This window comes from Rhinoderma darwinii, chromosome 6, assembly GCF_050947455.1.
Source record: "Rhinoderma darwinii isolate aRhiDar2 chromosome 6, aRhiDar2.hap1, whole genome shotgun sequence".
Taxonomy (NCBI): Eukaryota; Metazoa; Chordata; class Amphibia; order Anura; family Rhinodermatidae; genus Rhinoderma; species Rhinoderma darwinii.
In genome coordinates this window covers 53728955-53741552 of record NC_134692.1, presented here as the reverse complement: position 1 = coordinate 53741552, position 12598 = coordinate 53728955, and the positions used below count along the sequence as shown (strand labels likewise).

General features: G+C 39.9%; 1 protein-coding gene across 7 annotated transcripts in view; it reads right to left on the bottom strand.

Moving 5' to 3' along the window:
- The window catches only part of CDK15 (cyclin dependent kinase 15), a 161786-nt gene that overhangs the window by 79021 nt on the left and 70167 nt on the right, over positions 1-12598 (bottom strand). For all 7 annotated transcript variants that reach the window (XR_012849506.1, XR_012849507.1, XM_075829738.1 and 4 more), the window contains 3 exons: positions 11679-11802; positions 8506-8626; positions 1802-1895 (listed from right to left, as the gene is read on the bottom strand). Coding sequence is in view for 5 of the 7 variants with exons in the window: in XM_075829738.1 (XP_075685853.1) it covers positions 1802-1895; positions 8506-8626; positions 11679-11802 (339 nt within the window). In the remaining 2 variants the exon portion in view is untranslated. The remainder of the gene's footprint in view (positions 1-1801; positions 1896-8505; positions 8627-11678; positions 11803-12598) is intronic.

The window sequence follows — 12598 nt, the reverse complement described above, 5'->3', positions numbered from 1 at the left end:
ATTGAATGGAGCGGTAGGCATATGCTTGACCGCCACTCCATTCAAGCTCCTGCTCACTGCAGTGGGTTAGAGACTACCGTTCTCACTGTCGTTGCATTTCCCAGTGGTTGGGCCCCCAGCCATCAGAAAATTATCACCTATCCTGTGGATAGGTGATAATTTATGATTCTGTGAAAACCCCTTTCAAAACCCCTTTAAAGGACACTCAAAGAGGACTAAAAGAAGAAAAATAAAAAAGCGCATAAGTGTACAATAAAAATGACAAAGCCATTTGTAATATCTCAGTTCTTATGCTGAGATACGATCGCTTAATATTAAATTTCCTATTCAGATTTCACTGCAATGTTATGATGGAGGCTGTGTGGATTCAAGTACCAAATACGTCAATGTTTCCACATATACACACATATATCCGGCATAAGTCAAAACGTAGATATTGGCGATCTGGATCCACATAAGGTCTCCATCATAGCAAACACTCAGAAAGTACTTTACGATTACATATCAAAGAAATATCTCCGGTGGTTCTGCATCGGTAGGAGTATAAAGAAGTATAAAATGAGGAGTAACCTCCCTTTTTGTTATGTAATGGAAGAGAGCTATATAAAAATATTGGGTCACAAGTCCAAAACTGAGGTATAAAACATATTTGTGCCATATTTATAAGGCATTGCAAATGTGACATAGTATAGCTAGAAAAGGTTTATAATTTGCTAGACAGAGACTTGATATTAAAAACGTTAACCCTTTGATTCCCTTAGAACAACCCATTATTAGGATTTCAACAATCATGCAATTTTTTAAACTCAATCCAAAACACTCTATTAAACCTTATGTTATTTGGCACAAGTTTTCAGATCCTTAAGACAGTTAAAATTTTAAAACATAAGGAAAAAGTTCACTCAAAAACGACTTTGCCTCCTATTATTTATTATTATTTAAAGAGGCTCTGTCACCAGATTTTGCAACCCCTATCTGCTATTGCAGCAGATAGGCGCTGCAATGTAGATTACAGTAACGTTTTTATTTTAAAAAAACGAGCATTTTTGGCCAAGTTATGACCATTTTTGTAGTTATGCAAATGAGGCTTGCAAAAGTCCAAGTGGGTGTGTTTAAAAGTAAAAGTCCAAGTGGGTGTGTATTATGTGCGTACATCGGGGCGTTTTTAATACTTTCACTAGCTGGGCGCTCTGATGAGAAGTAACATCCTCTTCTCTTCAGAACGCCCAGCTTGTGACAGTGCAGATCTGTGACGTCACTCACAGGTCCTGCATCGTGACGGCCACATCGGCACCAGAGGCTACAGTTGATTCTGCAGCAGCAACAGCGTTTGCAGGTAAGTCGATCTTACCTGCAAACGCTGATGCTGCTGCAGAATCAACTGTAGCCTCTGCTGCCGATGTGGCCGTCACGATGCAGGACCTGTGAGTGAAGTCACAGATCTGCACTGTCACAAGCTGGGCGTTGTGAAGAGAAGAGGATGTTACTTCTCTTCACAGCGCCCAGCTAGTAAAAGTATTAAAAACGCCCCGATGTACGCACCTAATACACGCCCACTTGGACTTTTACTTTTAAACACACCCACTTGGACTTTTGCAAGCCTCATTTGCATAATTACAAAAATGGTCATAACTTGGCCAAAAATGCTCGTTTTTTCAAAATAAAAACGTTACTGTAATCTACATTGCAGCGCCTATCTGCTGCAATAGCAGATAGGGCTTGCAAAATCTGGTGACAGAGCCTCTTTAAGTAAATGTACTATATAAGTTCTTACTGCTAAACTGAATAGTTGTCTACTTACCGACCATATCTTCTCAAGTTGCTCAAAAGCATCCGACACACCAGAGAATGCTGGGTATCCCTGAAGCATTTCTATAAATATGCATCCTGCACCCCTGGAAAGAAAACAGCAGGAATTTCAGCATCATTGAAGGGTTGCAGGCTGTATTCCTGTACAGTATACAAGTCTTTTCTAAGGCTTTTTTCCCCCCTAAATATAGGGCAAACAAAAACCATAAGACTAATCAGGTTGTTAGTTGTAGACATTATAATTAAATAAAATCCATTACATGTACAGTTTAAGAAAGATTGGGTAAGATGGTTGTGACTAATAAGTAATTAATATGGATATGTAAGGAAAATTATCCATACTATAACACAAAGTACTACCACAGGTGGAGTTTGGGGGTAAAAATTTATACCAGTAGAATTTAACCTTTTAGAGGTCTGAAGTCATGGACTCTTCCCATAAAAGGCTGTTTAGAAAAGTCAAAGGCAACAATAAATTACTCAAAGAACTTGGTTGTCTATTATATATACGCTACATTTTTCCATGGGAAGAATGTGATTAATAAAGACCCTCGGACCTATTCAGGTCTACATTGTTGTCTATAAGGAATAGTTTTTATAACATCTATTGTTAGCGTAATAACATTATCTTTGTTCAGTAAACAGCAGAATCCAAATTAAAAACACAAAAATATATTTTCTGTGCCAAAACGTGCACGTAAAACTTTTGGGGTGTTCTTCTGATAATCCTAAAAAGATAACTGAATATTTTATTACCCCTGAAGCTCGCCATACATAGGCATCTATCAGAGGCTCATCCCCTTTCCCCATCTGAACAGGTGCTTGGTCCAGGGGTGAACTGTCCATTCGGGCATTATTAGGCTGGTGGAGGATGGCTTAGCTTTAGGGGTGTTAATAAACGGACAGGTGGAGTACTTTGTGGTGGAACATCCTATAGTGTCTATCATGCACACACTACCAAAGATATATAAGAAGGAGTACCCACCACCGATGAGACCAATAGTGTCTGACATTGGATCGCTAAACAAGAGGATTTGTGCTTGGCTTGATTGTCTGCTGCAACCTCTCATATGTGAGGGACACGAAAGAGATACTTTGTGTCTTCATGAATAAGCAATGGAAACCATTATACTCTTGGCTCAGTTGTGATATCATGCATTTATATGCCCCTATCCCCTAGAATGTTGCCCTTATAGCACTTAGACATAATTTGGATAGCTTTACTGAGTATATTGATGCTCTAAGGGAATTTATGCTGCAAACTACTTTTGTTTTGATAATTACACCGTGTTCGAAATTATTATGCACATTGGATTTAAGTGTCATAAACATTTAATTATTAGTTTTTCAATTAAACCCATGGATGGTATTGTGTCTTAGGGCTCTTTGGATCATTGTAATCAATCTCAGACACCTGTGATAATTAGTTTGCCAGGTGTGCCCAATCAAAGGAAAACTACTTAAGAAGGACGTTCCACATTATTAAGCAGGCCACAGGTTTCAAGCAATATGGGAAAGAAAAAGGATCTCTCTGCTGCCAAAAAGCGTGAAATAGTGCAATACCTTGGACAAGGTATGAAAACATTGGATATTTCAAGAAAACTTAGGCGTGATCATCGTACTGTGAAAAGATTTGTGGCTGATTCAGAGCACAGACGGGTTCGTTCAGATAAAGGCATAAGGAGGAAGGTTTCTGCCAGACAAATTAATAAGATTAGGAGAGCAGCTGCTAAAATACCATTGCAAAGCAGCAAACAGGTATTTAAAGCCGCTGGTGCCTCTGGAGTCCCGCGAACCTCAAGGTGTAGGATCCTCCAGAGGTTTGCAAGTGTGCATAAAGCTATTATTCGGCCACCCCTAAACAATGCTCACAAGCAGAAACAGTTGCAGTGGGCTCAGAAATACATGAAGACTAATTTTCAAACCAAGTTGTTTACTGATGAGTGCTGTGCAACTCTGGATGGTCCAGATGGATGGAGTAGTGGATGCTTGGTGAATGGCCACCATGTCCCAACAAGGCTGTGACGTTAGCAAGGAGGTGGCGGAGTCATGTTTTGGGCTGGAATCATGGGGAGAGAGCTGGTAGGCCCCTTTAGGGTCCCTGATGGTGTGAAAATGACTTCTGCAAAGTACGTAGAGTTTATGACTGACCACTTTCTTCCGTGGTACAAAAAGAAGTACCGTGCCTTCAGTAGCAAAATTATCTTGATGCATGACAATGCACCATCTCATGCTGCAAAAAATACCTCTGTGTCATTGGCTGCTATGGGCATAAAAGGAGAGAAACTCATGGTGTGGCCCCCATATTCCCCTGACCTCAACCCTATTGAGAAACTTTGGAGCATCCTCAAGAAAAATATCTATGACGTTGGGAGGCAGTTCACATCAAAACAGAAGCTCTGGGAGGTTATTCTGACATCCTGCAAAGATATTCAAGCAGAAACTGTCCAAATACTCACAAATTCAATGGATGCAAGAATTGTGAAGGTGATATCAAAGAAGGGGTCCTATGTTAACATGTAACTTGGCCTGCTAAGTTTTTTTTTATTGAAAGAGCTTTTGATTTCTGTAAATATGACCTCCTGATGCTGCAAATTCAACAAATTACCATTTTAGTTCTCTTTACAACCTTTAAAATGTTTTGATCTCTGTTGTGCATAATAATTTTAAACAGTGCATTTTGAGTTTTTTACTCCTAAAAAAAAATCTGTTATCATTAGGAGATTTGTTCAATAAAATTTGCATTATACTCCAACGGTTGATGGCTTGAAGATTATACTGACTGTCATTTGCATCGACTATTTAGGAAAATCAGCGAAAAATAACATTTGCATAATAATTTGGAACGCGGTGTAATTCTATGTACAAACCAAGAGGGTGGCTATGGGTGCAAAATACTCACTACCCTTAGCTAATCTATTTATGGCCCTCTGGGAGGAGCTTTTGATTTATGATTACAAAAATCCATATATGCCACACATAAAATGGTATGGATGGTATGTAGATGATTTCCTTTTCATCTGGCAGGGAGATTTATTTCTAAAGATATGGGATTTTGTTGTATACATCAATGATAATGATATGAACCTAAAATTTATCAATCAAAATTATATTAGCTTCTTAGATTTGAAATTATATGGTAACATATATAAGCATTTCATTGATGCACATACAGATCAGGAAAAAATTGTCGGCAATACAATATTACATGCTGACAGTTGTCATCCCAGACACACTATAAAAGCTATACCTGTAGGCGAGTTAATTAGATTAGGACGTAATTATAACAACAAATCCTCTTACAGTAAAGAATCTTAAAAAATTGTGTGATGATTAAAGCATAGGAGTTATCCAGAATGGATAATCAAACGTGCTCAGACCATTGCAGATACTAAGGATCGATATATTATGTTACAAAAACATAACATAGATACAAAACACCAGTATAAATCTAACAAATATCTAAATACTGACATTAAACCAATATCTGTGACCCAATAAATTTTGGAATATACACAAATAAAAAATATAATAACAAAATACTTACCAGTTTTATATGAGCATGACATCCTTAAAAAAAATATGTCATGGTGGATGTTGAGTATCCTGCCGGAGAGTATCGAATTTGGGTAGAATATTATCTACTAGTTCGTACATGTCTCATAAAAAATGGAAGAATCTGGCTATGTCAACAGTAATTTTATAGATATGGCACCAATAGGTGCAAACTTTGCATCTACACTTCTCCCATCAAAACATTTCAGGACATATATATTCCAAATTAAGGACTACATCATGTAAGCTTTCTGGAACATCTAAATTAGTGTATGTCTTAAATCCCAATAACAGCAACACATTTAATGCAGCAAGGGACAGAAAAAAAAACATGCTGGGCCCTTATGGAGCTTTCATGTACAGGCCAAAGAGAGGGTCAGACATCCAGCTAGAGCGGGTGTTTGGAGGAGGAAAGTTTTGGACTGGGAGGTATTCTGGATTTTTTGCTTCAATACGAGATACCTGATGGCCTCGCTTAATGTCAGATTGTAGATCATCAGGTCTTTTCCTGTCTGTGCCTGGAACAAGGTCTTCTATACAAGACCTATAGGGCTTCTTCAGTCTCGCCCAGTTCCTTCTAAACCTTGGAGCTCAATTTTGATGGACTTCATTATGGACCAACCAGCTGTGTAAAATTACTCAGTCATTTTTGTAGCTGTTGATCAACTCACAAAGATGGTTTACTTAATTCCATTAGAGGGTCTCCCATCTGCAGCCAAAACTGCTGAAACCTGAAGTTGTTTAGCTACATGGTGTTGCTGAGGAGATTATCTTGGATCATGGGTACAGTTTATAGTTTGCCTCTGGAAAACTTTCTGCCAAGCTCTGGAGATTACATTTTGTCTGTCCAACCCATTTCACCCACATATTAACGGACAGACGGATGGAACAAACTTCCGATGCTTTGCTTCCTATCCAACAGATCAGTGGCTGTCTGTTTTGCCCTTGGTAGAATTTTTCTTTCATCCATTAATCAGACTCCTTTTTTCGCAAACTACTGCTTCTACCCCAAGATAATCATTGGCCTAACATAGGAGATCTTTGCACCAGCTTTCCAGGATAAATCAGAATATTTTTCGGCATAGCACTGTCTCCAACAAGCTCAGGAGTGTCACAAGATTCACACAGACAAGAGAAGACTAGATTCACCTAAGCTTCAAGAAGGCTTCAAACTATGGCTATCCACAATCAACCTCTGTTTTTCCATTCTACCAAATAAATTAGCACAAGATATTATACCATATAATCAAATAAATCAATCCAGTGACCTTCAAGCTTTAGTTACCTTCATCATTATCCATTCACCCTGGTTATAGTCGGGTACAGAGCATTACACATGTAGAATCCAATGTCGACTTCATTACTATAGTGTGTTAGACATACTAGGTTCCTTGCAGTCTGTTTTTCCTTCGCTTTTTTCTTTGTGTAACTAATCTAAACTAATTTGCCAACTGATGCATGAAAAAATATTATATCAAATTGCATCGGATTTGTAATCAGTTTTATAGCTTTATTATCGTTCCCCTAGATCTTGCAGATACATCGCAATTTTCATTTAATTAAAATTACCCTTCACAGACGAATGCATTCTTATATAATAAACGCTTTCAATAAAAAGCATGAAGAGGGTTAACTGCAAAAGGCACCTTACACCTGAGTTACTAAAATGGCTCCTTTCCTTACCACTATGCATCTGCTCTGTATTCTGTGCCTTCACCTGCCAGGATAAAACAGTTTGTGTTATCTTTCATCCTTCTTGCACACCTCATATGTGCAGGGAGTGCATGCACTGGAAAGCTCAGAACATCATTTAGATTCAGACTATATGCCTCGCCTTCTGTTTCATTTTGCACCTCACCACCTTGTGTCTATGCATGATCTATCTCCTCCTGCCCTTGAATCTGTATCCAGCATTTCTATGAAGTTCACACAAACCATACAGTGTTTAAAACTAGAGAGCGTCGTTCTGTGTGGTTATAGGATTTTGAAACTGCAGTTTTGATTGTAGAGTAATATGCTTGGTTTATACATCAATACATATCCCTATCCTTTTATTTATGAATGACATGCCATCTTACTGCACATTGTTAAAGCTTCTCGGTGGTAGCCTTCAACTCTTTTGCACATGTATACTTTCTAAAAAAAAGGAGGGTGCTTCAGTACATGTAAGAACGAACATTGCATACCTAATACAAAGGGATGTTTGTAGACTATAAGATTTTGTCCCAAGTGAGAAGATTGCCCCCAGAGATTCATGTCCCATTGTCTACAATTAAGGAAGCACATTTTGCACAAAAATGTGAGCATGGCATGACTGGCACATATTTGGGCAGATTTACTATTGTGTCTGGCTCTAGAAAGTGTCAAAAAATGCCCCAAATTTTGTGTCAAATCGGGTAGATTGGCACAATTTTGATGTTTGAACCTCACTTTATAAAGGTGTTGCAGAAAAGGCGCGTGGTTACACTGGAAAGGGGTATGACTTGTTAGAAAGGAAATGTGGCCTAAAAATGTGGCATGGTGCGCCAAAAATGCACTAAACAATTGACACAAAATTCCAATGCAAATATAGCTTAATTAAAAGTGGTATAAGAAAGAGAAATGTTTCTAACAGGTCATGGAAGAAGTGAAAAATTTATCATGCAGCATGCACCATTGTGGTCAATTTGGCACATTTTGCACCTGTGTGGTCTAAGTTTACGCTGTTTAACTATTAGACAGCATTGTAAATGTGGGTGAATGTATATTCCCACCTGTCCTCCTGTTTACATACATTTTATAATCAGTAGTTTTCATCTACTTTTTTTTTAGTTCTCTATGTCCAAGCATGCCATGTAATACAGTAGTAGACTATAAGGAACAATTTTGAGGTCTTCAGAGATTGGCAGGAAGAAAAGTAAATGGGGTCACGGAATAAAAAATATATATTTAATTTTTTAGGTCGTTCTCCAAGTCACAATGTTACAAGTGAAAATAGTAGTCCTTAAATAGTCATCTGAAAGCTGTGAATGGCCGATTCAGAATTATCCAACACCAATGTAGCCATGAATTTTTAGGTTTTAATCAAAACTCAAATACAATACTGTGAATGATACTTAACTTCTGTGACTTTACGGGGGAACAAAAGAATTTTGTTCTTACCAGATATCAAGGTCAGATGAATAATCTGTAGCACCTAAAAGCACATCCGGTGGACGGTACCAAAGGGTGACCACTTCTGAGGAATATGTTTGGCTGGGAATTGATTTAGCACGGGCAAGACCTATGTAAACAGCATGTTAAAATATGTAATTCACAGATTTATATATTGTCTGAGAGACCAATTTTTCTAAGCAAAAATATATACGTTTCATGATTTGTTTTTAAATTATGTTCATTATAGATTATATGTGTGTGTGTGTGTGTATGTAGTGTGTGTGTATGTATGTATGTAGTGTGTGTGTGTGTGTGTGTGTGTGTATGTACTGTAACATCTATGGCCAAGGCCCGTCGTTCTGACTTACCCCTCAACAGCCGTGGCCATGGACATCCGAGTTGCTTGCAGCGTCGTCCTCCAGTGAGGCGCCGGCACTCACTTCCGGATATCGAGACTGTCTCTGGAGGGCGCGCGCGGCCGTGCACGGCCTTGAAGGTCCCCTAGTGTCTTCCAGCTCCCTAGCGTTCCCTGTTCCTGTATCCTGTTCCCATGCTATCCTGATCTAGTGCCGTGCTGAGCTGTTGCCGTGTTGTGCTGCGTTCCACGCCTGTTCTGTTACGCCACGCCTGATGTCTACCTGCCGCCTGGTCCCAGCCGTGCCTGCCTTGCTACTGTCTACATTGCCTCAGGTATCCTCTCTGAACTATAGACTCAGTAGTTTACCTGTTTGGCCAGCTGCCATCCCGCTACGCAGTACGGCCCAGTGGGTCCACACCCCGCATCGTGACATGTAATGTGTGTGTGTGTGTGTGTGTGCATGTATGTACTGTGTGTGTGTGTGTGTGTGTGTGTGTGTGTGTATATGTGTGTGTGTGTGTGTGTATATGCGTGTGTGTGTGTGTGTGTGTGTATGTGAGTATATGTGTCTGTATGTGTGTGTTTGTATATGTGTGTGTGTGTATATATATATATATATATATATATATATATATATATATGTATGTAGTGTGTGTATGTGTGTGTGTATGTATGTAGTGTGTATGTATGTATGTATGTAGTGTGTGTGTGTACTGTAACATCTATGGCCACGGCCCGTCGTTCTGACTTACCCCTCAACGGCCGTGGCCATGGACATCCGAGTTGCTTGCAGCGTCGTCCTCCAGTGAGGCGCCGGCACTCACTTCCGGATATCGAGACTGTCTATGGAGGGCGCGCGCGGCCGTGCACGGCCTTGAAGGGCCAGTGCGTGCACAATTGCAGGAAGTCTGCAATGTAGCCCAGAATCCTCTGGGCTATAAAAGGGGCTCTGCCCTCTTGGTCCTTGCCAGTGCGTTGTTTGTTACCCAAAGTTTATTATGCTAATGGTCCCCTAGTGTCTCCCAGCTCCCTAGCGTTCCCTGTTCCTGTATCCTGTTCCCATGCTATCCTGATCTAGTGCCGTGCTGAGCTGTTGTCGTGTTGTGCTGCATTCCACGCCTGTTCTGTTACGCCACGCCTGATGTCTACCTGCCGCCTGGTCCCAGCCGTGCCTGCCTTCCTACTGTCTACATTGCCTCAGGTATCCTCTCTGAACTATAGACTCAGTACTTTACCTGTTTGGCCAGCTGCCATCCCGCTACGCAGTACGGCCCAGTGGGTCCACACCCCGCATCGTGACATGTACTGTGTGTGTGCATGTATGTACTGTGTGTGTGTGTGTATGTGTGTGTCATTTACTGCGTTCATTAGTGTACCAACTTACTCTGAATATAACAATAGACCAGGTTGTAAAATGCAAAATAATCAAACTGTGTCACTTTAGTCCTCCTTGTGGTCCAGGACTTAAATATACACACCATATAATTATCTATAACCTCTCACATACCTAAGTAGGATAAATCTGTGGAGACGGTAAAAAAGGTAATTTCCTCTCTACCATCAAAGGTTTCTCATCAACTCATTCTCACCATGTAATTCTGAATTACATTATCATGCCAGCTGGGGTAATATTTATCCCTTTTACAGCACTGGTAGTCAGGCATTGTATGGCACTATTATTTAGTCACTGTATGCTTTTATTCATACTGGTGTATTATGGCTTGTGTGAGATTCGCATATTTAGCACCCAAAAAAAGATCGGATTCTGTCAGAATAATCCAGAAAGACCGATCCCAAAGATTTTGTGTAAAAGGTTTTCCTGCATTGTCATGATAGGATCGGATTGTGTTTTGGCACTAAATATACTTCTCACACATGGAACCGTAAAACATCCGTACAATTAAAGCCACCGTTTTATGTTGTCACTATACGGTACTATTATTTAATATTGTAGTATTATTTAGGCACAGGATTCCATTAATATTTGGGCATTATTATGGCAGAATTACTCTCCATTTCCGCCTTTCCAAAAAATGGGAAGAGCACTTACATGTCTTGCTCATGGGCCTTATCATACTTCAGTTGTTACTAAGTTAGATCTGTTCCACAGTAAGCAGGATAACAACCAATATTGCCATCACTACAACTCACACAGGAGTCCACAGGAATCTTTCTTAGAATTTTGAACGACAAATATTCCCAGTTATACAGTAATAGGAGAGTGGGAATGTATTACTGAATAACCAGGCAGATCTGCCTTTAGGCTGAAATATTGCTATCACAAGGGTGTAACTATAGGGGGTGCAGAGGTTAAAGTTGCACCCGGGGCCTGGAGACTGAGGGGGCCCTAATATCCTTCCCCCATATGAGAAGGCGAGCGCCATAAATGACATGTGTACTTTGGAGCCAGGATCTGGCACGGGAAGTCACCCGGTTTCCTTAGAAACAGATATGAAAATGCCTTATATATTGCCTATGTGCAGGTTTTTTTTTCATAACAGCTTTTGAATGGTATAAATGCAGTCTGTCTGATACCATCTCCGAGGTGACTTGTAATCTCAGTACAATTTACAGTAATGGGTGTATTATCCCATATTGTCTCTGATTTATATCACATTTTTAGTATTTTTGTGGCTAATTACTGTTGACCAGAAACAAACTAATGACAGATTGCTGCTTTGATATAAGAATCATGTCGTATGCCCCAGTATATTGCAGACTGCACATCAAAAGCATGTTCCTGATAAAATAAAACTAGCAACCACAGCCCCTGTTGTTTCAGCTGCTGTGCACAAAATGGTCTTATCAGGCCCGCACTTACCAAAGTCAGCCAGTTTGAGCTCCCCTAGGTAGCTGATGAGAAGATTCTGCGGCTTTAGGTCCCGATGTAGGATGTGCTGGTGATGGATATAGGCCAGACCTCTAAGCAACTGGAACATGAAGAGCTACATGAGGAGATAACAAGTTTCAGATCAAAAGGAGAATCTCTTCAGCTAGTACAGAATGACTTTCCCTATAGTTCTGTTTATAATCAGTAACACACAACATGTCAGTACCAGGCTTTTGTAATTTACTTTATACAACTATTCCATGATCAACGCAGATGGATTTAAATGGAATTGGTCAAAATATACTGTCAAAAGAATTTTTCTCAATTTAAGAGAAAATCACGCAGCCCGGGAACCTCCAGGATATAAATGTTTGAACCTTTGGCTTCTGGGGCAATCACAGAGGCATTTGGGGTGAGTGTCAATTGGTGTGGTGCACGGTATTCTGTGATCTTAGAAGAAAAAGGGTTAAGGTTAATGTTATGATTGCCCACAGTCTCTACGTGCCCAACTGTACTGTGTCTAACTGTTGAAAATGAGGTGTTGGCTACTCTCACTTGTCAGAGAGCCTAATGAACACCAGCAGGCCAATTCAGATGCAAACTTAGGTAGAGGGGCTCGGGGGAATGTGGACAGAATTTATTATAATGGATGGCGCTAATAAAAAACATGCTTTTATGAACTTAAAATTTTATATGTTCTTGCACTCCTTCCATTCTGCCCTGGGTGATTTTAATTAGTTTAATGCTGGTTCCTACCATCCCGAGATATATGTATGGTTAGTCCCAGTTCTGGGTGTATGAGCAGAGTAGGTCCCCACTTATGGATGACGCCTTGACGTGGCTGGTGGGCAAACACTTTTTTATCAAAAACGTGCACTAAGAACCTCCCTATTGTAAGTACAGTAGATTTA